Source organism: Ochotona curzoniae, unplaced genomic scaffold, assembly GCF_017591425.1.
Source record: "Ochotona curzoniae isolate NIBS_2020 unplaced genomic scaffold, NIBS_Ocur_1.0 scaffold_3208, whole genome shotgun sequence".
NCBI classification, from domain to species: Eukaryota; Metazoa; Chordata; class Mammalia; order Lagomorpha; family Ochotonidae; genus Ochotona; species Ochotona curzoniae.
In genome coordinates, this window is record NW_024467106.1 from 43,409,314 (window position 1) to 43,435,717 (window position 26,404).

The 26,404-nt window shown below is 36.9% G+C and overlaps 1 protein-coding gene across 2 annotated transcripts in view; it reads right to left on the reverse strand.

Moving 5' to 3' along the window:
* ADAMTSL1 (ADAMTS like 1) overlaps positions 1-26,404 on the reverse strand; it is a 385,347-nt gene that overhangs the window by 304,292 nt on the left and 54,651 nt on the right. For both annotated transcript variants that reach the window (XM_041004529.1, XM_041004530.1), the window contains exon 3: positions 24,507-24,552. In XM_041004529.1, the coding sequence (XP_040860463.1) occupies positions 24,507-24,552 (46 nt within the window). The remainder of the gene's footprint in view (positions 1-24,506; positions 24,553-26,404) is intronic.

Sequence of the window (26,404 nt, forward strand, 5' to 3'; positions counted from 1 at the left end):
AAAGGAATGCTAAAATGCTTCTCATTCTCAAGCCATCAGTATGAGGGTTTTTCCAAAGTTCATGAAAATGTGTATTATAATAGAAGTGGGCACGGATTTCAAATTTTGTTTGTGCCAAAAGAAAATAATCTTTTTACTTCATCTTCCATGAACTTTTCACAAATCTTGTAATTCTTACAGATCTTGAGACAAGTCATTTCTGTGTTTCCTTCTTTCAATATATTGTCGCAATGCAGCAAATACTGCAGAAATTCTCTGTAGGAAAGTTACCTAATTTTGGCTGTTTTCTAGTCTCACTTATTCCTACCTCATTTCATCCAGCCCACACTCTCAGTTGGAATATGTGTTACTCTTTCTATACTTGGCTCCTCTAGCTGACCTTGACCAGTCTGGCCTCCTCTTATTTCCTTTCCTGACTCACAGGTCAAGTATCACTTCTCAAGCTGCTTCTCTAGCTCCTTACCCTCACGATGCAGCAGGCAGGTTCCACTGTGATTCCCTCACACTCTGGGCACAGCCTCCTCTTACATTTGCTACACATTTGATTTCTCTGCCTGTGTCTTACAGAACACAGAAAGCATGAAGGACTATGTCATATTCCATGGGTCTAGTCTGAGTTAAGCACCAAACAGATGGACCATACTATCTGTCAAAGAACAAATGGAGGAACTTCCACTTGTAATAATACATTGGACTAGATACTCTGAAGAATCATAACACCACAGGTCACTTAAAAATGCTAAATTTAAATAAAAATAAAAATATAAACATTGTTAAATACACAACTGTACTGCTAAGGAAGTCTCCTCTGATACCAAAAGGTAATGAGAAGCTTAACTACAGAGAAGAGTTGTGGAAGCTGATTCTAGAGGGATCTGATGGTTGCTAGTTGGTGAGTCCTTTCTAGTTTACTAGTCTCTATGAACAAGAAAAGAGAGAGAAACAAGTCTATGGACTGAAGTTATCAAAGAGGATCAAACTCAAGTCAAAATGTCAAACACTCAAAGATTAAAGTAGGAAAAGAAAAAATAAAAAACAACACTCATCTCCTAGCAAAGGCAGAATTGTAGACATAGTACAAAGACTGGTGACTCTCCTGGCTTGATGATGGAGGTGTAGAGGGTTTCAGGGCAGTGACATAGTTATGTACAATACTACATTGGTGGACAGACAACCGAGAGGGACACTGAAAATGTTTGTGAAATATGCACATTATGAAAAAACTGCACAGAATTCAAAAGACTACAAAATAATTTAATATTTTATTTCCATTTCCACATCTTTTCGAAGTATCCTTGGATGTCATTACATATTTTTGAAAATGTGCAGAAAGAACAGGAAGAGTGAACCCTAACGTGAACTATAGACTTTGGGGTGATGATGACTGGCAATGTCAGAGTTCATCAATTACAGGAAAGATATTGATATGCAGAGGATGTTAATCATGGTTGTGCACATAAGTAGAGAGAGAGTTAGGAGAACTTCATATTCTGCTCAATTTTGTTATGATACCAAAACTTCTCTTAAAACCTGAAGCTTCTTTAAAAATAGTATGAGCAGATACAAACAGTCCAATTAAAAAAAAAAAAAACTCTGACTTGGATGCAGATAATGTAATAATGAAGACATCTGCCTATTTCAATGTGGGTATGGGTGCAATAAGGGAGTTTTTACTAACAAATTTACGAATGAGGAAATTGGACACACTCACTTGGTGTAGACAGTACAAAATTCAATTTTGAATAATCACCAGCCCACTCTAGAATCATTCTTCCCCCAAAACTTCCTGTAAGTTGGGCCTGGTGCAATGGCTTAAAGACTAAATCTTCACCCTGTAAGTGCTGGGCTCCCATATAGGTGTAAGTTCATGTCCTGGCTGCTCCAATTCCCATCTAGCTCCCTGCTTATGGCCTAGAAAGGCAGCAAAGAACAGCCCAAAGCCTTTCAACCCTGCACCCACGTGGGGGACCTGGAAAAAGTTCCTGGCTCCTGGCTTTGAATTAGCTCAGCTCTGGCCATTGAAGCCATTTAGGAGTGAAGCAGCGGATGGTGGATTTTTTGGTCTCTCCTTGTCTCCTTAAATCTCATCTATTTTCCCAATACAATAAATCATTTAAAATTTTTTTTCTGTAAGTGCATAGCCTTTAAATATCAAAAACATGAACATGTATATGACCGTGATAATACATATTAAGGAAATGAGAGAACATGAAAAGGGGACAGCAGAAACAACGTTAGATAAATTAAAAAAATAAGAGTGAGTTTCAGACACAAGACAAAAGAGGAAGATGTAAAGTGCTTATCAAATTTTTTGAAAATATTTAGAGACAGGTATTTAGTTTGACAGTTAAGACATAATTTGTCCATATCCTATACCAAACACCAAGAGTTATAATGTATATTTTGAAAAAGAACCAAACAGAACTCATGCAAATAAAAATGCAAATGTTTTTAGGAACTCAATAGAGTGTTGTAGAGTAGTAACAGTTTAAGGAACTCAATAGGTAGACTTTATCTATCTATTATATAGATCTATAAAAAACTCTTAATTCTGTTGAATGATGTCACCAACCCCCCGGGCTGTATAACTCATTTTTTTTTCCTAAGGCCACCCTCAAACACCATATAACAGGACCCAAGTCAAGAATACCTACAACAAGCTCTATGTCCAAACATCAACCTGAAGGAAGTAGAGATAATGGACCTTCATCCATTGTACCCAAACAAGATTATGGGTTACTTCTGAAGCGAGAACTTTTTAAAGATTTATTTTTATATGAAAGGCAGATGAATATAGAGAAAGAGAGACAAAGAGGAATTCCCCTCAAATGGTCACAATGACTAGAGTTGAGTCAATTAAAGCTAGGAGCCAAGAGGGTCTTCCAGGTCTCCCATTGGGTCCAGGGTTCCAAGGCTTTGGGCCATCTTATGCTGATTTTCTAGGCCATTGGTAGTGAACTGGGTTGGAAGTTACACAGCAGGACTTGAACTGGTGCTTATATAGAATGCTGGAGTTTAAAGGAGGGTTAGCTTTTTGAGATATGGCACTGGCAACAAAGGGATTTTTTTTTTTTTTTTTTTACTTTTAGTTGAACAGCAGATTTACAAAGAAGAAAGGGAGAAACAGAGAGAGTGAGTTTTCCTATGCTGGTTCACTCCTCAAATGATTACAACTACTGCAGTTGGGTCAGTCCACAGCCAAAAGCCTGGGAAATCTTATGGGTTTTCCATGTGGCTACAATTGGAAAGGAGCTGGATCAGAAGTAGAGCAACTGAGATTCAAACTAGCATCCATATAGGATTCCAGCACTGCAGGTGGAGGTTTAACTTAATATGGCATGGCACCATCCCCAAGTAGACAATGTCAATGTAGTCATTAACTTGTGAGTATATAAGAGTGGTGAAAGAAAATGAGAATTTTTGTGTGGACATATGAGGGAAGAAGCATAAAAGCAAGCCTTGGGAGAAGACCAGAGTTACATATTTAAGCCATTGCTAGTGTAGGAACCTTGTTGGGTAGGTCTTTTTGTGTGGCTGAAAATGGAAATTCGTGCAATACCAAAAACCAGAATTAATACATGAAAAGTATTATCATTCTTTAACTGGTTGAGTGAGTCCTTACCCTTCCCAATTAAGGGGATCTTCCCCACTCTACTCCAAGTGGGGTATTGAGTCCATTGTGATATTTTGGATGGAATTTTAGGTATTTCAAATTCAGGAAACCCTCCACCTGGGCTTTAGGAGAAAAAGATGACCTATATCTAAACATCAACACAAACTCCAGGCTGAATGCAGACTTGGCTCTCAGTTCTTTCAGAGAGGCCTGCCTGGTCTGTCAGGTATATACTCTTCTTCAAACTTGGCTAGCATGCCTACTGCTAAAAAGGAAAAAAAAAAGAAAAAGAATGGAATAAAAAAATGAAACATTTTCAAATCTCTGAATAAATGTTGGCTAAATAAAATTTCTTACCTATGGGGTTAATAAATGAAATATCTAATCTGGGATAAATAAAAATAAAACTAGAATGCTTGATAGTAATAGCATACAAGATAGGTATCTGAGTGAACAGATAGATGTAAATTATTGAATAGGTATGTATAGACACCACTTTTATTTTTTAATATGTGTGCTGCAATTTAGGGTAACCAAAAGATCAGGCATAGAGATATGACTTTTAAACTAATAGAGGTGAAATATATGTAAAAAGACCTTCACTAGTTCATAAAAGGCAAAAAAAAAGGGGGGGGGATAGGAAAAGTGGTACAGATTACAAAATAAGAAGGTCCAAATAAATTCAACTCCATCAGAAATAACGGTGAATGCAAATAGCTCAGAGAATGTAAAGATCATCAGGTTGTAAGCAATGATATGTTGACACTAGACATTCACAGAAAAAGGTTGACAATAAAGAACAGAAAAAGATCTGAGACAAATATAGATATATTGTCTGATATCAGCTCTGTATCAGAAAAAAAGACTAAAGAAAAAGGTATAATATTTACAAATATGACCGATAAATTATGAAAAGGTAAAGAATTTAAAAGATATGCCTACTGAACAATACAAATTTGAGACAGTTCAAACAGACCACAAGAAGAAATCAGCAAATTAGCCAATACTATTAAAGTCAAATAGTTATGCAATCAAATAAGTTAAGAAAACTACTAACAGCTGGAGAAATACATTAAAAATGCTAAGTATGTAAACAGAAGTTTGTACCCTCAAATTAGGAAATATGTATTACTTCCAAGAAATATCAAATTTTAGGTAGCAGAGTTAAACAATTTCAATGAACTTTGAAGAAACAATATGCAGACTATTTTAAAAATCACAATGTAGTTTTTACAGATGACTTAACAAAGATAATTTTGGAGCCTCCATATATTTAGAAATAATTTGAACAAACTTGCACATAATTTATATGTTAAGAAGCCATACACAAATTTAAATACACTTAGAACTGAATGACAGTGAAATCTTCCTTATCACACCATGGGAAATAACCAAAGTTTTAGCTGAATATTTGGTAAATACAAAATGTTCCTAAGCTTAACACCCTAAGCATAAATCCAAGGAATTATGAAATACAAGAAAATAAATCCAAAGACAAAGAAAGGAAGACACAAAAGCTCATTTCATTACAGCCAAATTAAGGTTATACTCCCCTAAAAAAGAAAATGACTCATAAACATGAATGCAAATTCCCTAATCAATGTGTTGAAAGTGAAACCAGAAGTGTGTAAACAATACATTTTAAGCAAGTTGGATATATTCCAGGAATACATGTGATTTTATAATACAGACAGTGGAAAGAGAGAGAAAACAGAGCTTGTGCAACTTTGGTTGAGTGTCAATTGCAACAATAGCATCAGGAAATTTTATTATTACAAGGTTTTTAAAACTATCTTGTTTCATAAATTCTATTATCTTTTTTCTTTGAATTTTTTTCCTCTTTGGGTGGCTTTTAAATTAGTAAGATTCTCCTTACTTTTTAGCATTGTTCTGCTATTTTAAAAGCTAAATATTGTATTACTATCCTAGTGGATACTTAAATGATTTTTAACTGTATAATATAAGTTTAAATTTTGTAAAAATCAAAACTTGTTTTGTGTGTGTTTCCTCCTCTCAAGTATCACATGGATTTATGGCACAATAAACATTAGTGTGTTACAGATAGATTAAATATATATTTAAAAAGCTATGATCAACAAGTGATTTTCAATGTGCATTAATGTTCTATTGCATTCATTAAAATTATCATATACAGAAATAAACTTAGTTTTTATTTTTAAAGATTTTTAAAAATTTCTATTGGAAAGGCAGATGCACAGAGAAAAGAAGATGTAGAGAGAAAGGTCTTCTATATGTGTTGGTTCATGCCCCAAGGGGCCCAAATTGCCAGAGCTGAGCTGATTCTAAAGCCAGGAGTCCGGAGTGTCTTCTGGGTCTCCCATGTGGATGCAGGGTCCAAATGTCTTGGGCTATCCTCCACTGCTTTCCCAGGACACAACCAGGGAGCTGGATGGGAAGCAGAGGAGCTAAGACATGAACCAGCATTCAAATGGGATCCCAGTGCATGCAAGGCAAGGACCTTAGCCACTTCGGTACTGCACCAAGCCCCTAAGTTTATTTTTAAGTTCCATTTTACTGCAAACCTATATTGTTGGATAGGTTAACATTGAATTGGCATCGAAAAGCACTATAATTTATGGTTAAAATTAATTTATTTAACACATATATTTTCTATGTACGGCCCATTACAGTCTTCTTGAACTGCAAAATGTTGAATAGCACCGTAGCACAGTGCTCGGAGTGATTTTAAACACTGAAACTACCCCACACCTCCACAAAAACTCCACAAGAATAAATATGAAAAACTTGAAACTGAACAGAATGAGTGAAAACAAGAAGGCTGAGTGTCACTTTCTTCAACCACAACTGCCAAAGTTAATTGCGGACAACTGAATGTTTTCCCTGGTCTCACATCTCAGTGAGTAACTGCACAGACACCAGCATATTTACTTTGGGTTACAGATAGGCTTTATTGAGTAGATGAGCTCACAATATCAGAATCCTTGAATTATGAGGACTGACTTATCAATTTTAAAGCCTTTGTCAAACTGTTCCACATAATTTTACTTGGAATGGATGTTAATTTCATTGGCTTTTCTATTATTATATTTCTTTCATGTGTTTTAGAATTTTTATTTGCCGGCTCATTTTAGTAAAAAGGTTTCCTTTCTTTCCTTTTCTCTCTGTTTTGCCTACTAATAGCCTTATGATTATCTCCATGTGGTTCACACATCCTCCAGTCCAAAATCAGATACTATGCTGGAATTCTGGGTTTTCAGCTATAATGAGAAAATTGCAAGCCCCAGAGCTAAAGTGTAGTGTGGTAAAGTTTCAATCCAGGATGTGTTAGTTACATCCACCAACCAGTCTCTCTCATGCAGATAAATGTCTCATCATGGGCAACAGGTCCCTTTTTAAAGATTTTATAACTTCACAACAGAGAAGCTCCTTATATTAGTTCATCAGGTTCTCTTCCAGGCTTAGATCTTGCTGCTTTTTGTGAAACAAGCTTGATGGAGGCTGGAGCACCAGGGCTGTGTTCCTGCCAATGTTTGCTTACTTGCAGCTTTGGAGCCAAAAAGCTGTGATATCGGCAGTTCACCATCTTGCATTTACACTGTTTTTGGTCCATGGACGTTTTTATTTGTGTCTGAACCTGGCTAAGCCATTGGTTTTATCATTTTTTATTTTATCTGAGATTCCTGCTTGTTTGGAAAAGGGAGGAGTAATAGATTGAGTAAGGATGTTCAAGCTCTTCTCATGCACCTGATTTATAATTTATTTTATTATACACTGGATTATAACTATAGTTTTATATTTTCAATTTTCCTCCAACTTCAAAAATTTGGAGGACAGAAACTCTTTTTCTTTCCATGTTTCCCATGGCAAAGTCTATTACAGTGTCAGTTACTACCTGTTTAAACAAACTGTACCAGGAAAGCATGTATCAGGCCACTAGACAAAATACCTTCTGTGTCTGGTTTTGTAGTGTGGCAGATAAAGGCACCACCTGTGACCTAACATCCTGCATGGGCTCCCCACTCGTGCTATGGCAATACCATTTCTGGCTCCCTGCTAATAATAGGAAAAGCAGCATAAGCTAGTACAACTGTTTGGGCCCCTGTTGCCCACAAGGGCACTTGGATGAACCTCCTGGCTCCTGGATTCAACCAGGCTCAGCCATTGATATTGTGGCCATGTAGAAAATGAACCAGCAAATGGATGTCTCTGAGTCACTCTCTATTTCTGACCATTTTGAATAAAGAAGCTTTAAAAAAGAAAGGTTTTCATGGCAACTAAAATTATAAAGAAAATCCATAAGAAAGAGAATTTTCTTCCCTAGAAGCAGTCATGCAGAAACTATGTGATATCTTGGGAACAATACTATAAGGAGGGTTTTTCAAATTCTTCCTTTGTTCTAGAACTCTTCCTCCATTCCCCACCCCCAAAGAAATCCTACACAGAATACCAATAACACGCACACACACGAAAACAGATATTCTTGAAAAAATAGGGGAAAGCGTCTGGATACTTGGTCAAGTGGCTGAATAGTTGGCCAAGTGGCTACCATCTCCAGATCAACATATCAAAGTGGCTACATACGAAGAACTTTGAAAATTGTTTTTCAGGGCCCGGCGCGGTGGCGCAGCGGTTAAGGTCCTCGCCTTGCACACCCGGCATTCCATATGGGCGCTGGTTCTATCCCAGCGGCCCCGCTTCCCTTCCAGCTCCCTGCCTGTGGCCTGGGAAAGCAGAGGAAGACAGCCCAAAGCTTTGGAACCCTACACCGCATGGGAGACCCAGAAGACGTTCCTGGCTTCGGATTGGCATAGTATTGGCCGTTGCGCTCACTTGGGGAGTGAATCATCGGATGGAAGATCTTCCTCTCTGTCTCTCCTCTCTGTATATCCGCCTTTCCAATAAAAAAATAATAAAAATAAATCTTTAAAAAAATTGTTTTTCAAACTCTAGTCTTCTTAATACTGAAAAATTTTATATTGATTCCTCTTGATATTGGCCACAATTCAAAGTAGATAATTCCCAGCAATATTTTTAAAGGAAGGAAAAGACAATTTAAAAGTTATACATGACACACAGAGAAGCATAGTGATATACCTTTTCAAAACTTCCATTTGAGGAAGGAAGGAGATTCGGTAAGGAATACACCAGCTCGGAATCAAGAGACGGGTACCTTACAGCATATGAGTATCTAGGTATACCTACAAAGTGAAGATTCAGAGGAAAAGGCACCTAAATAGAGCCATTCCATTTTTCCTTCAGTGCTCATTTTATTTTACTCAAAACCCTAAACGTCACTGGAAATTCAAACTAAATATTCTCCAAAAACTACATGTAGCTACCACTCTTAATGAGACTGTGAGGAAAATATGGTGCACTTCAAACAGAAACTCTCTAAGCTTGACTACTTTCTCTAAAATACAAAGAAAAGCAAATTGAAGAGCATGATTTTAGAATTTCAATATAGTACAAAAACTAGGTAAATAATCAAATAATGGCCCTTGCTCATGGTATTCTGTAAGTACAAATTTCTGTGACGGAGCCATCAGAAGGAAAAGTCTGAGTTTATATTATTTGAGTTTCAACACATCTTGGTGTTAATCAGAAGATTTGATGTGGCTTATCATCCCTAGGCTCATGGCAACCAAGCTGAATCCAGGCAAGCATTTGCACGTTAGTAACCTATGCATGGCAGCCTGTTTGGTTTCGTTCCCCTAGGCGCTGTGCCAAGGGATGAACTGCAGTAGTAATTTCTACCTAAATCACTGTCAAAACCCAGCTTCAAGCTTCTATCTGGTTCACCAGAGGCCGGCACAAATCTTTTGAAATTCAGAAAGTAGGACTTGGGAAAGTACATTCTGTGGAATGCTGACTTAATAAATTTATATCCTCCTGACAAGCAGAGCTCACAGGGAAGAGCATTGGGGGTGTTTTTAGCAGTGAGTATTTTTAAACTTGCCTTTGCTGCTGTTCTTAATCTGAACATTAAAAATTCTCAGCTTTCATAGACTTCTAAGTTTTACAGAATTATAATTGGTAAAGTAAACATGTTTGAATCTCTTTCTAAAGAGCATATGCTATAAACATGACTTGGGGCTTCAACTTTTTGTACAGATCAGATATAAACTCTCTTCTGTCATGGTTACATGAGTCCTAGTTAAGGTATTTCATCTCTTTAAACATTCTAATTATTTAATCTGTAAAACTGGGGGATTATTCACTGTTGAAGATGGTTGTGAAAATTAAAAGAGGGAGTGGAAAGGCAACAGACACCATGTCTGGCAAATGGCAAATACAGAAAAATTTTGTTTTAATTTCTCCCTTTTCTAATAACCTTTGTATTTATGAATTTATCAGGATTCCTTTGTTATATGTGATCACACTTTACTTGTTATCAATAAGGAGAACTGTGACACAGAGAAATTAAAGCTGCTTATTTAAGATTATGCACATCACTGGGAAATGGGCTCATGTCAGCATTTAGTTAGTAGATATCAGCATTGTAGAAAATGATATATTCATTATTTATTCTTCATCAAGTGAAAGCTGAACTTTGTCATTTTCTTAAAACATTCATGAAGTCAACATGGCATTATTGACAATAAGAGATGTACCTACAAAAGGCATAACAGAACTTTTCTTCTCAAAGAATCTTAGTAAAATAATTGTCATGGCAATACTAAAGCAAACTACTTTTCTGCTGAACAAACAGGCATTTCTGTTCTTACTAAGACTATAGGAAAGTAGACATATGACATTAACCATCAATTCACAAGAAAAAAACATAATTGCTATGGGAGTCATGATGTGACTGGCTGTCAGTCAGCACCACATCAGTGTGCTGGCAGGCTATGACTCTAATGTCCAGAAAAGTCAGCTCTTATCATTCCAAGGACATTTCTAACCATTGCTCACACTCACTTTGGATATGTTATGATACAACGCTGTCTTGTTAAAAAAAACAAATCATACTATTTGGCATATGATGATAAATATTGCTTTACTGAATCACCCTCATATAAATAAAAATATGACCAATTTCACAGATCTTTACTTTTTGATTCTAACATCTTTGTTTTAAAGAAATGAACTGGAAAAAGTTTTAAAGTTATTTTTGGTATACACATTAAAACAAACTGTGAAATAATTTTGGGGGAAATTGTCCCTCTAACCCTCAACAGAAGAATGCCATTGATCAAATATAGTCATATCAATATACCCTGTTTAATGTCTTCACCAACACCTTTGAGGTTTTCATATGATCTTTAGTTATAGACGGGTGAAGTTTTCCTTAGCTAGGAGATTCAGCTCTTCAGGAAAAAAAATATATTGATGGGATACTGTGAGTTGTCTAATTGGCTAGTCTCTTACAGATTGCCACTTATTCTTGCTAAGATAATATGGAAGACAGAACTAAAATTTGCAGAGAATCTCCCATGTATGTCTATCATTGCATTAATAACTGTAAAGAAACACTGGGGAGTCAGTATTATTCTGATAGCCACCTGATGTCTTAGGGAAATTAGGTCCTGAGAGGGTAAGGAACTTGCTCTAAACTGTAGAGTTGGTAAGAGAATTCCCAAGCTTATGTTCTTTCTAGGGTAGTGTCCATAGCAGACCCATCCCCGGAAAGTAAAAGCTTGAGCAGAGGATAAAAAAATTGAGAACATGTTAAGGAGAAAGAAAGAGTAGAGAGAATGAGGAGCTCAATAAATACATGTCAAGGTTTGGGAAAGCAAAGTGTTCAGCCGTCAGAACACTGAGCAGAGAGGAAAAGGCAGAGGGTCCAACCAACTTGGGGTGTGGGGGACCCAACAAACTTGGACAGATGCCTGGCAGCAAGCACTGCATAGAGAATTACAGCCACCAGATCCTCAAAATGGAGGAATCTGTGAATCATTAAAAAATGTTTATTTCTGTATGCCACAAATGATAAAACAGTTAGTCATAAAATATGAGTTTTTTTCCCAGAGTAATTGCTGTGAATATTTTTCAACCATTATTCTAAATGCTCAGTGTTTAGTGAAAAGGAAACAGTGTGTTCTGAACCAAAATTAACCTCCATTTGTCCACATGTGTGGAGGTTTAGAAACTGCAAGATGCTCAACATATAGTATCATTGATGCTATCATAAGACCGCAGCTGCATCTTCAGACAATAAACGTCATTCTTCATTTCCCTCTTCCAAAAAAAAAATCACTTCCTTTTACTTTATTATTGAAAAACACAACTGGGATATTATTGACAATAGATTAGAACAAGAACAGAAAGGGGAGATACACATATAAACCATGAAGTCCTATAATTAGGTTAGTCATCATTCTACATTGTCTTAGCTTTGTGGTACTGGGTTTCTCATGGAAGATATTGATTGGTCATCTAGAATATGCTGCTGGGGGTATATGGCAATTTCTACAGAGTACTTGTCTGGCCAAATAACAGCTTGGCATTGTAGCTTCCAGACACTCCACTGTCCAGTCTAGAAAATGGACATTGTATAGAAAATCTGATTTTGTGTAGCTTATTCATTGAAAGCTATCATAGCCCTGAGGTTCTGACAGAAGTGAGGAGTTCTTGAGTACCTGAAACTTATCATTTGGTAAACAATTAGGAGTTCCCCATGACGTCTTAGAGCCTTACTTCTGCAACTTTAAGGTGACTTATTTTTCACCTTTTAAAAATAAATAGTCTTGCAAACAGAAAATCCCATCAGGAGAGGGGATGAAATTAAAGGATAGTGCACACGGTAGTCCAATTACATGGAAAATGTAATTAAAAGGTAAGTTCATTTTTGGTGCATTAAAAAAAAAAACTCATGTCTCAGTTTGCTAATAACAAGCACATTCAAAAACTTTTGAGCATGCCTTACATGCATAGATTTCAAAAACATTTTTGGTACCAAATTCCCCTTATCTCTGGGTTCTGTTTTACATAAACATTTAGAGGTATGCTTGGATTAGTTTGCTGAGGCTGCTATGGCACGTTTACCACAAAGTAGGTGTGTTAACACCAGAAATTTATTACAAGACACTTCTGGAGCCCAAAAGTCTGCAGTCTGGATGTTAGCAGGGCTTCTTTCCTCTGAATTCTTCCTCCGTGACTTGCATATTGCCCCCCACATTCACCACATTGTCTTCCCTTTATTGGGCCAGTGTCATAATCCAGTCTAAGAATATCAGCTATGTTAGATTAGGGACCACACTAGCTATCTAACTTTAACCTGACTCTTTCAAGAATCTATCCCTGAATACAAGAGTTGGTGGGGATTCAATATGGCAGAGTAGAGAAAGGACACATTTAAACAGATGGAGAAACATTAGCCAGTATGAAGCAGAAAGGGCACATTCCAGGAAACAGAGGACAGAACAATAGCAAAGACTGACAGACATGGGAAAGCAGTGGACACGATGGGGTGGTTGCTGCAGTGATTGACACCCTAGTGACATTCAATGAGCAATGATCTGAATTGCATCAGCAGTCAAAACTCCACCAGCAACCAGGTGGGAAATGGCGTTCACCAGGAGATCAGAGGGTAATCCCACAAAATAAACTGCCTGCTGGTCTCTTTGATTTGACCGGGAACAGTGACAGAACAGCAGGTCCCAGATGGGCATTGAAGAAGTAGGCTGGATTTCACAGCCCAGTCTCCCCACCAGAGTTGAATCAGGTGCATTCTTGTACAGGGAGGCAAAGGCTATGGGATAGGACTGTGAATACACTGAACTGGGAGTGAACTCATTTCTGGCTCAATGAACTGCAGCAACACAGCATCCTATAGGTTCCACCCAAGATAGGTCTGGATATAACAAAAACTCTGGTAGTGACATATCAGGTGCCATTTTGTAATATGTGGCAAAAGTTTTAAGACAATAGGGACAACTGTGAGCTGTGCATGTGCCGAACTGAGAGCCAACTCACTGAGCTCAGTGCATTGCACTGGTCCCACAGGGAAAATAATACCAACTTTGGCATTGCATGGGTCAAAATAGGTCCATGTTGCCCTCAGATGTAAAGGCCAGCATTAGAAGATATTTCCTGTCATCAGGGGGAAACAAACAAAAAGCTGCAAAGAGAGCTGGATCTGGCTTAAAAACTATTCAAGAATTGAAAGGCACTATTAAAAGGCCAGATATAAGAGTTATGGGAGTTCCAGAAGGTGCAGAAAGAGAAGCTGGGTTTAAAAATGTATTCAATGAAATAATAAAGGAAAAATTCCCTAACCTGGAGAATGAATTAGGAAACAACATCCAGGAGAGGCAGAGAACTCCCAACAGGGTTGAACAAAAGTGATCTTCACCATGACACATAATCAAGCTCCCTTCAATCGAACATAAGGAAAAGATCCTTAAATGTGTATGTGGAAAAAATCAACAGACCCATAGAGAAATGGCAATTAAACTCATAGGAGACCTCTCACATGAAACTCTACAGGCAAGAAGAGGATGGAGCAACATATTCCAGATTCTAAAAGCAAAAAATTTTAGGCCCAGAATAAAGTACCCAACAAAAGTTTCTTTTTTTTTTTTTGAAAATGAAATAAAATTCTTTCACAGTAAAGAAAAGTTAAAATAATATGCCTCTTTCAAATCTGCCCTACAAATGATACTTAAAAATGTTCTCTTGACAGAGAAGAGGAATAGCACCCACCAAAACCAAAGGAAAATATGAAGAACATCCCAATAAAATAAAACAGAAGACTAAATCAATGAACAAACCCATTGCTAAAATGACAGGACTAAATTACCACCCATTCATATTAACCCTGATTACAAATTGCTTAAATTCATCAATCAAATGTCACAGTAGTAGACTGGAATTAAAAAAAAAAATTCCATCTCTTTGTTGCATACAGGAGACATATCTCACCAACCAAGATCAAAGTTCAGCAGAAACTATATCTCATGGATTTTGATATCTTATTTTTAAATTTCATTTCTTTAAAACACTTAGTCATTAAATTCCTCACTGACTCGTAGATCACAGCATAGTATCATTTTCTTCAAGAAGGTTTTTTTATTTTCTTTTTCATTTCTGCAGTGTCACACTAGTCATTCAGTAGCATGTTATTTAACTTTCTGGCATTTTAATTTTTTTCTTCCTTTTGTTTTGTGGCTTTTGTTTAAGGGATGTGCAATAACTGTGTAGTGGAGAGTATCATATGCAGTGGCATGTTATTTAACTTCATGGAGTTGTAAATTTCTATTTTTCTTCCTGGTATTGATTTTGCATTGCGGCTTTTCATTTAAGGGAATGTATAGTAACTGTGTAATATAGACTATCATATCCAGATGTGAGGATACAATGCAGTAGGCATCGCTACCTCCAGACAAACATGGATTCCCAATGAAACTGTTTACTATATCTTGACATGGAGACCCTGGACTCTCTGCCATTGTCCATGTCCACAAGGATGGACATATGAGTGTTTATGAAGAACTACAGTATAGTAATTAAATGGGGGAACTCAGTGCAGGGGATAGGGGACTTAGGGAGTGGGTAAGAGAAATCCCATGGCCTATGGAACTGTATCATAAAATGATAGTAATAATAAAAGAAGTAAACTTTCAAAAAGAACACAATAAATTTAATTTAGAGCAAAAAAAAGTTTGTGGAAATACTACTAAGAGTTTAAGTTAATTTCGGCAAAAATATTGTTTAAAAATAATGCCTAGTTTTTCATAGTACCTATTTTCCATGAGTTTTTAAAGGACCTTTACAGAGTCATATTTTGAGGTCCCCAGTGTTAGGATTTCAGCTCCTAATTGGAACAACACAATCCAAATGAACTTGACTCTTTTGGGACCATGCCGAGTTTCTTTTGGATATTTTCTCACATAATTCTAAGAAAAACTCTGAGACAGTATTATTCAATGTTTTAAAAAAGATATAAATGCAATGTGTTTAAAATTTTTTTTCCAACTTTATATTCTTTTTATATTTAATTCTTAAAAAGTATACCACTAATAGAAAAATATAGGCTCATTTTAAAATTCAAAATACTTAATATACATATGCTAAGCACTGAAAGTCCTCACTCCTTCAGTCCCTCTTTGCTCTGTAACAGGTCATCAGTATGGTCAGTTTGACATACACCCTTCAAGACCTTTTGCTGAGGAACCTATCTTAATACACTTCAGTGTAGGGATTTTTTTTAAAAGCCTGGGATAGCATTATCACCTTTAGTGTACAACTTTCTTCACATTTCAAGATATCTTGGGAAATATATCTCCCTATACACCCCCATTATTTTAAGTGAAGTGAAGTATTCTGTGGTATGAACATACCACACAATTTAACCTGAGTTCCTCTGCACTGGAAAAGGTCTATGGTGCGTGTTCACTGAGTGACTCCTGCAGGTGTCATTATGTCTAGAGCATCTGTCCAGAATTGTAGGGGTGTTTCACTGGCCTTAGAGGTGGTTTCCAATGGTGTTTTCAAATTATGAACCAGAGGCAACCTATAGACGAGTTACCATTCTTTCCATATGTTATTATTTGACCCCTAACATAAAGCAGCAAATATTCCCTGACATTATTTTATACAGAAACTCTATGAGAAAATGGACATATGGGACAAGTGGGAATCTACCTTATACTCATAATTAGTAACCATGTGAACAATTCTGTGAATGCTATGAGTTTTCACAGCCTCAATGAGGAGGATTGTTGGTTAAGATGCATAGTTAAGGTGTGTAGAAGGGATGGAAACTGTGTTTCCACTGCCCATATTAGCTTTCTTCACTCTACTTTGTTGCTAGATATAAGTCCTTTTCCTGCTGTTTTGCCAGCCACTCAACTAACACAGGTATTTTCATTGATCTGCCTTCAGATCCAAATTCAGTATTGCCCATATATAAATTTTAAGAATTACAGAATTTTAGAGCTAGAAAGGACTTCTCATTGCTTGAGTTTTGAGCTGCTTATCTGTACCTCCTGTTGGAATCTGCCCATAGCACACTTCAAAGCAACAATGCTAGAGACCATAAAAGTGAACTGTTTCCAACTGAGCTTGAAGCAAAAAGTCTGATAAAAATATTCTCTGTAAAGCATATCCCAACTTTTGCCACCAGTGCCAACTCCACTCCAAACATCCGGAAGCATTTGCCTGAATGATTGCAATAGTTTCCTAACTGCCTCTTATGCTTCTTTCCCATGCTTTGTATCGTAAGCCTGCAGCCAAAGCTACCTTTTTAAGTTCAGTTCTACTTTAAACTGCTTACAAGCTCTGGAAGTTCCCCTTTGTGCTTAAACTATTATCTAATCACCTTATAATGCCCTTCACAATCTAGGCCTTACATACCTGTGATTTTACTCTTTCTCAACTTCCAGCACTCCTTCTCTTACTCACCAAACCCCAGATAGGCTGCAAGGACTCATTTAACACAGGAAGCACCTTTGAATTAGTCCTACATCCTTACTGCTCAGGCATTCACATAACTGAGCTCGTCTGTGTCATTCAATTGTCACTCCTCATTTTACTTCCCTTTTCATGCAATCTGAAACAGTAAATCAATTAGTTCTTGGTAAAGGACTTATCACTATCCAGTACTTTTTCTTTTAATTAATTTGTATGCACATTTGTAAAATGTCTTCCTGCATTAAAACAAGTGTTTCAGGAGACCTGGCTTCTCATATTATTTTCCGATACATTATACACTGAAGATCAATTCTTGAGCCCAACAACTAGTTTTGTTTTAAAAATATTGAAATGCTCCAAGCTGGCACTTTGAAGCAGTGGGTTAAGCCACTGACTATGATGCCAGTATCCCCTTTGGGCACCGGTTCAAGTCTCAGCTGCTCCACTTCCAATCCAGCTCAGTTCTACTGGGCTTGGGAAGGTAGTGGAAAATGATCCAAGTGCCTGTGTCCCTGCCATCCATGCAGGAGACCCAGGTGGAAGCTTCCTGCACCTGGTTTGACATGACTCTGCCCTGACCATTGCAGTCATTTGGAAAATGAGCCAGTGGATGGAAGATTTCTCTGTCTTTCCTTTTCTGTAAGTCGGCCTTGCAAATTAATCAATTAATTAATTATTAATTTTATAAAATTTTCAATAGGGTAACAGAATTGTAATCAAGACTTTAAGATTGTGACAAGCTATCTTCACCCATCATACTGTTATTCAGTCACTATTTTCAAAATATCAATTCATTGGGAACTTAAGGATATGGAAGAAATAAATACTTATAGGAACTAGTCAATGTTCTAGATACTTTGATAGTCAATTTAAAATATCTATGTCCATTCAAGAAATGCAATTTAGGTTTAATTTAAATGAACATAAAGAAGAGACCTTCCCTAGGCCTCCTGGATTCACTCCTATAATCTCTGTGACTGAAATGACCTGCTTAACTGATTTTCCATTTCATATCTAATGTTTATCCTTGAAGTATCCTGACAAAATCTTATTACCTTCTAAAGACAGAGGGCCTTGTTGCTTCTCTATGAAACAAAAGAAGGGAATTGTGAAATGAGAAAGATTATACCAACTGCATCCTTAGGAATGAAAACTGTCTTCATAAATAAACTAAAAAGAATTAGAGGGAACCCTATTGACAGAACTATGCCAATACTTTGGCACTAGTAACTCCCTTGTATTGATACTCTCTCTATAAAGTGATTGGTAAAATTTACCAGACAAGTTGGAACAATTAGGAAACTGGCAAAAGGTTTTCCATTCCTCTGCTTGCCCTTGGGAATAAGAAACCAAATAAATTTTATATGTAGCAGCTCTACAAAAAATAGGAAAAGAGGTCAAACCTTTGGAGCCAACATGGTCCAAAAGTGCCCTAGGAAGTTGTCCAGGGATTACGGAAGACCATGGAGGCTTGGCTAAGAGATTCTCAAGTATTTCCAAATCAAACATCTAAGGCACAATATTTAATCAAATTGTCTTGAACTTGTTAGCTTGAAAAAATTGGTACGTGACTATGAAGAGATCTTTTCTTATGAAGCTTAAAAAAATTTTTTTTGTTTGCTTTTTGGCAATGTTGCTTCTGTCATGGCCAACAGTCAGAAAAAAATTCTTCAAATTATTTGAAGACTTTAGGTTCTCATAAAAAATTCTGTGTCAGTTTGATTCTGCAAGCAGTACAGATTTGGCTCATGTAATGCTATGGATTTTAAGTAATATTAGGTCAGAGACTTAGCATGCCTGTGTCCATGAAAATGCTTATAACAACAGCAAGGAAGTTGTGGGCTGTTTTTGAGTAACTTTAAGGAAAGAACAGGCAGACATCTGCTCATGATTCTTTAGGCATTCATCTACTAAGGATAGTTTGAATCCTTTCCACTACCATAAAAGCTTTAAAGCAAAAAACTAAAACTTGAAGGGATTCTATAATATCATAGTGGAACTGAAAAAAGGAAGGGTATTTAAGATATGAGTATAATAGAAAGGTATTAAAAAAAGCAAACAAGCTAAAGTGCATTTCAGTCAAAAATCTTATCAATATCAGTTCTAATAGAGAAGCTATCAATATCTTTAAAAAATATTTTAAAACTAGGAAATGGTGCTGTAGCAGAGCAGGTAAAGCTACCACCTGCAACACTAGCTTCCCATATGGGGGCTCATTTGTCTTCTGGATGTTCCACTTCCAATCCAACTCCCTGCTAATGCACCTGGGAAAGGCAGAAGAGGATGGTCCAAGTATTTGGGCCCTTGCCACCTACACTGAAGACTCAAAAGAAGTCTGAGTCTTTTGGCTTCATCTTGGCTCAGCACAGGTCATTGCTGCCATTTGGGGACTGAACAAGTGGCTGGAAGCTCTCTCTCTCCTGTTCCCTGTAGCCCTTTCAAATAGATATATGAAGAAAAATATAATAAAATCTTTAAAAACAATATTTATTGCATCCCAGAATCAATAGTTAATGAGATGTGTGCCATGGGGTGAGGGATGGGAGGCAAAGTCAGTAACAGAATCTATGCTGTGTGGCACCTGCTGTCTCAAATAGAAACCGAGAAGTGAATTGGGCAACATCTTCTATTGAACATCATCACTCTTTTTCCCAGTGGCCATAAACTTTTGGTTCTTGCACTCTCCATACTCAGATGTTTTGTATCTGGAATATACCATTGATAGAATCTCATCTGTATTCCGGGCTGCAGTCATCTTCCTGCTCCCTGTCCCTCACTCTTATTTCAGTGCTACTCGGCATTTCTGGCAAGCCTTAAAGTCTGGCTCTTCATGTTTCCCTGACAACAGGTTCTCTAACTTTGGTTCAGTTCTCTTTGTTGCCCAGCGCTTTAAAAATTTAGTTTTGTTGGCCTCCGCCTGATTTCTCCACTTTTCTCTTTTAAAATCTTTCTATGTTCATCTACCCTTCCTTAATACGCTTCTGTCTCCTATGAATAAAGTACAAATAATTTTCCTTTACCAAGAATATTTCTTTTCTTGTCATCTGCTCCCTCCTCTGGGACATGTGGTATCAGATGGATGCATTCCTCTTCACAGCCGCAGTTTCTACTTCTGTTTCAGTTCACTTATTGGAGGTTTATCATTACAAACCAACCAACTAATCAACAAACAACCCACCCATCTTTCTGTGATTCTACATATGAGGAAGTGTCTCTGTTAAACACTTCATGAAAATAGTGCTATGGCTTGTCCTCTCCAAAACTCATGCTGAATGCAATGGCCATTAGAATAGGATTAAGTGGTGGGCTCTGTAACAGGAATTGTGGCAGTTTCTGCCTTTGTCAATGGGTTATTTCTTTTATCATGGAAAGGAGTTAATTTAAGAAGTGGGTTCCTAATAAAGAGGGTGTATCAGCCTGGTGTTTCTGCTTTGCACCTGGTTGCTTGCACTGGTGCTATGATATGATAGCAGTATACAGGCTCTTAGTACAGGGCTATGCCCCAGAACAATCAACTACTGCTTATCCACTTCCCAGTTTCTGGTACAGTTACAGCAGCATAAAACAAACCAAGAAAATGATTCATACTCACCTCTTCCATCCCCCCCTTTTGCTCTTGCTTTTGTTCCTTTTTTTTTTTTAAAAAAAAGATTTACTTATTTTTATTACAAAGTCGGATATACAGAGAGGAAGATCTTCCATCTGATGGTTCACTCCCCAAGTGACCTCAACTACCAGAGCTGAGCCAATCCTAAACCAGGAGACAGGAACTCTTCCAGTCTCCCACGTGGGTGCAGGGTCCCAATGCTTTGGGCCATCCTCGGCTGCTTTCCCAAGCCACAAGCAGGGAGCTGGATGGGAAGTGGAGCTGCTGGGATTAGGACCGGTGCCCATATGCACATTCAAGGCAAGGACTTTGGCCACTAGGCCACGGTGCCAGGCCCTTTTGTTCTTAACACTTTATAGAAACTTCTCTCTCTTTTCTCTATCTCTGTGTAATCTGTTAGCAACATTTATCCTACTGAACAGCTAGGAATTCTCTCTTATTTCCTTGCTTCTCCCACTGTGCTTCTGGAGCTCACATGGCTCTTTATCCTCTTTTTTCTTTTTTTCAATTCATTATTTTTCATGATTCATTTCCTTAGGCTCAGGGTTCTCTCCTCCCACCCTTCCCCAGCTCCCCACCCTCAGACTGTTTTCTCCTATATTGTAACAACAATTTGGTCCCTCTATATCCTCCTTCTGCCTGAAGACTCAACAAAATTAAAGTTTCCTTCTCTCACCATTTTATACTCTACACCTAATATACCACTTCCAAATCTTTAAACTTCATGCTTTTTCGGTTTCTAAGATTTTTAGCTCTCATCTGTTTGTCACATCAAAATCCAACTCAAAATCTGCATACCATATGACCCAGCAATAGCACTCCTAGGAATATATCCAAAACACCTGTTTTACGACAAACCAACATGCATCCCTATGTTCATTGCAGCACAATCAGTAATGCAAAAACATGGAAGCAACCGAAATGCCATCAGCTGAAGATTGGATAAGAAAGCTATGGTTTCATCTACTCCATGGAATACTACTCAGCTATAAAAAAAACAAATGCAGTTATTTGTGGTAAATGGGCACAACTGGAAACTATAATGCTAAGGGAAATGACGGAATCCAAAAGATAGATACCACATGTTTGCTTGATTTAACTGTATTTTTTTGTTTGGTTGTTTGGTATTTTTTTTGAACATGTCATTGATTACTGTCTCAACCCAGATGTTTCGAAGATGGGAACTTGCATAATTTTTAAATATTGTCTACCTTTACTATGTCAATTAAATTCCATAATGTTGTATATTGATAACTGAGGGCCTTGTGAGGGCTTTTAACTGACCGGATCTTTACTCTGTTAGACCTATCTTCAGACCATAGAAGGTCTCCCCAAGAGCGCACTGAACTTTTCTGGACAATAAGACGCTGAACTTTATTGCTTGCATGTGTTTGCAAGCAATGAATCTCAACTGAACTTGAACTATGGTTATGCAAACAAGGTGGAGGTATCCACCATGGGGGGAGGGGTATGGGAAGGGTGGGGGAATCCCAGCGCCTTTTAACTGTTACTACATAATACAATGTAAGGAACAATAAAAAAAAAAAATAAAATAAAACCAACATTTGAATCTAAAAAAAAAAAAAAAATCCAATGCACTACTTGAATGTATCAATTATGGGTCCAGCCTTCTGTTAAATTTCATGGTATTTCTTAATCAAATTTATTATTTTACACTTTCCAAATATTTCCCAACAGCTGAATTATTTCTGGTAGTGATATTGAACACTTTTCCAGAATAATGAATGCTTAGTTTTCATTTAACAAATATCTAATCCATGCTCAACATTGAAGTCTATAGTCTTAGGTCCTGGATATAAGTGAGGGAATGAAATGAACAATACTTTTGCCTTAATGTGATCAGAGTAGCATAGAGTTTGATAAACCACATGTTAGTGTGGTTGTAAAGAAAGAAAACAAATGAAATTACTAATCTGAAGGGTTGGGATGAGTCAAGAAGATAACCCAGGCCCAACATGGTAGCCTAGAGGTTTAAAGTCCTGATCTTACATATGCTGGAATCCCATATGGGCACCGGTTCTTATCCAGCTCCCTACTTGTGGCCTGGGAAAGCAGCCAAGGATGGCCCAAAGCCTTGGGACACTGCACCAGGAGCCTTGGACTCCTGGCCCCTGGCCTTGGATTGGCTCAGCTCCAGCCTTTGCAGCTACTTGGGGAGTGAATCAACTGACGGATCATCCTCTGTATCTTTCTGCTTCTCTGTATATCTGACTTTTCAGCAAAAATAAATTTTTTTAAAAAAAAAGAAAATTAAAAAAAAGATATTCAAGAAAGCCCTTTGGTGTGGTGACATTTGAACTGAGAGTTGAAGACACAGAACACCAATCACATGAATCTTGCAGAAAGAACTTGTTGAACAGTGGATTCACAGACTACACATGCATGTATCATCTGTGCCCTTTATTCTCTTCAAACTCACCACTGTAATTTCAAATGTTTGCCAAGTTTTACAGAATAATCTTATCTTTGAATCACTTTGTATCTACTTCCTTCCTCCAATTTAATTCCTTTTTCCATTTCACTTATCATCCATTTTCTGTTCTATGTAATTCTCACATGAATAAAGAATGAATCTTACAGAGGCTGGCACCATAGTGCAGTAGGTTTATCATCTGCCTGTGATGTCGACACCCTTTATGGGCATACATTCCATCCTGGCTGCTTCACTTCTGATCCAGCTTCCTGCTAGTGGCCTGATAAGGAAGCTGAAGGTAGTCCAAGTCCTTGGGCTTCCACACATGTGGGAGACCTGGAAGACGATTCTGGATTTAAATTTTGGACTGGCCTAGCTTAGGTCATTGAGTTCATTTGTGGAGTGAACCAGAGGATGGATAATCTCTCTGTCTCTCCTTTGCTCTCTGTGTAATATAAATAAATGTAAGTAACATATTAACATGTTAATATAATAATTATATATTAACATGTCATATACAAATATATTTCATAGTATATATTAATATATAACCAATACACTGACACATATGCATTTATATATAATGACCTACATTATAATAATATAATATATAATGATATATAATAATTGCATATTAGTATAAAATTAATATAATAATAATATAAGTAAAATAAATAAAACGTAATAAAGTGAATGAATCTTCCTAATGGTAAATCCTAAGGCATTATATTCTTTCTCCAAATCCTCTTGTCACTCCTATTATCACTAAACTACTGAAAACTTAGAAGGCTAACATTCAAATATCTTCATAAGTAAATCTCAAAATATATGCCAATTTTTGACTTCCACAGTGCTTGTGCGATCCCATCAAAATGACTCTTCAGAAGCTATGCTGAGCAATCCTGCTTTCAGAACGGCCTGTTTGTTCAATGGCTGGCACTGTGTGCCATTCTCACACACCCATACGGCTTATTCACAGTCCTCCAAGCTCTATCTCAGGTCCTTTAGGAATCTTCCTATAGAAATCTTCTAATTTCTGCTTTAATTGCAAAGAAATTTTATTTATTGTTTGAATAATATTTTCACTTTTTACTCTAGAATATTCTTAAGGACACACTTTTTTTTCTGTACATCACATACTATATTACAAATACTTAACGTCAGTGACTGTGTTGTTTGTATTAACATAGCAATTCACACATAGCTGGCATTGGACAGTATTTATTGAGCTAATGAAGGCATCACCAGTGGCTTCTGTATTACCATGTCTCAGGAGAAAGGCAGAAAGCAGATTTGAAACAGTCTAGTTCAATTCAGTCTGGTCAAGTGATTAAAAGTTTACACTGAGTAACTTTAAAAGTAAAATCATTAATGCTGCATAACCAGTATGGTATGAAATAAATTATTTTTCACTGAGATAATAATAGATTGAATTCCTCTTCAGAATACATAAAACTTGTTAGCACTACTCAATGCTGAAAAACACACATGATCACAATCAAGTATCTCGTACTTACCACATTACTACATGTTCTGTAGCGGATATTTCTTCCTTCACAGCTCCTATGTTAAAAACAGAAAAATAGGCATCATCTATAGTTATGAAAGCTTGAAACTTTAGACTAGGTTTTAAATTAAAAACAATGATCTGTACTATTAATGGAAGCACTTCTATTTTCTCTAAAGCATATTATATGAGGAATTACCACTAAGTACCAAATTGAGCAGATCCATAAATTGGTATATATGAATTAATTTCTTCATAACATTTGAAGGTAAATATTCATCTTACTTCAAAGGCTCGAAAACAAATAGTAACTTTTTTCACTGTCACAAAAATGTTCCTTTTATATTTTTCAAAAATTGAGATTTACTTATTTATTTGAAAGGCAGATATTCACAAAGAGAGAGATCCCATCCATCGATTCACTGCTTAAATGGATGTAGTAGCCAGGGATGGGCCAGACCCGGAACCAGGCACTTCTTCCAGATATCCCAAATGGGTCCTGGGACCCAAGTACTTGAACTGTCTTCCACTACTTTACAGGCTCATTAATCAGGAGCTGAAATGGAAGCTGGTCAGCTGGGACTCCAGCAGGATTCCATATGGGATGATGGCAGTGAAGGCTATAGTTTTACCTGCTACACCACAGCAAAGTCCCCTTACATACCCATTGGATATCATTTGAAAAGAACAAATTACCAGAAAGAAAAAAATCAAAGTCCCTTGGAATTGCTTTATCTAAAGTTAACCACTATCATTTTGATTTATTTATTTCTAGTACAGAGTAAACCATACCACTTAAATAACTTTGTAGGTTAGGGTGAACAGCTTTAAAGAAACCATTTTGAGAGCTACATAATATTCCATCAAATGATAAAACAGACTTTGTATAATCTGGTTCTTATCACTTGAGTAATTTCCAACAGGGGTTTGACAAATGAGAATGTCACAAATCATTTCCACATGCTTTGGTTCAATCCAAATGTCTGACCACATCATTTGAATAGATAAATTTCTAAAAGGAGAGTAGTTGCGCTAAATGGAATGAACTTTTGTAAGACTCTATAAATATTGCCAAATTGCATTCCACAAAGGTTTTATTATGACATATTCCCACCAGCAATACATGGGAGTTTCCATTTTACTGAATTCTTACAACAAAAATAATAGATCTTTTCACAAAACATTCAATGATGACATTTAATTCATGAAATGACTATACTCTTCAAAAAATTCAACTTTTTGAAAACTAAGTAAAATTATACTACCAAATATTAATAGAATGTTGATACTAATAGCTGATAGGTACTGTTATTATTGGGAATGTTAACCCCCCCAAAAAATTATCTGAAAGCACAATTATACCTTGTCTATTTTAGAAAGTCAAAGAAAAGGCCTTGAACCTAAAGATTATAATCTTATTGACTATAGTATTACAGTTAGTGTGCATTAAAAAGTGAAATGGAAATGCTGGCAAGATATTGGGATCATGGAAGAAATAGACCTGACAGAGACAGGCAGGTGCCATGGTCCAGTCCCTCAGGGCCCCAGACACAGGGCAGATGAACTTCACTTCTTCAGATCCCACTGTCAAGTTTGTTGTTATTTTGATATAAATGGCTCACATGAACCTAGTCGAGGCTGACGAATATGAAGTTCATGTTCACCCCACAGTTATAATATTATCTGGGCTAAGCTACTTGCCAAGAATGCTCTGAATTTTCATGATTGTAGAGAAGCAGAGAGGTCTAGCAACTCTGATGTGCACAGCCTGGGTTAGTCTGGTCCATGTGATGGACAGTTCTATTCCTTGTTATAAATTAATAACCTGGCATCCTAGTTTGAAATATTAATCTCACGGGCTGAGTCACTGTGAGTCTACTCCCAAGAAAAGGATCTGTTGTTGGCGTC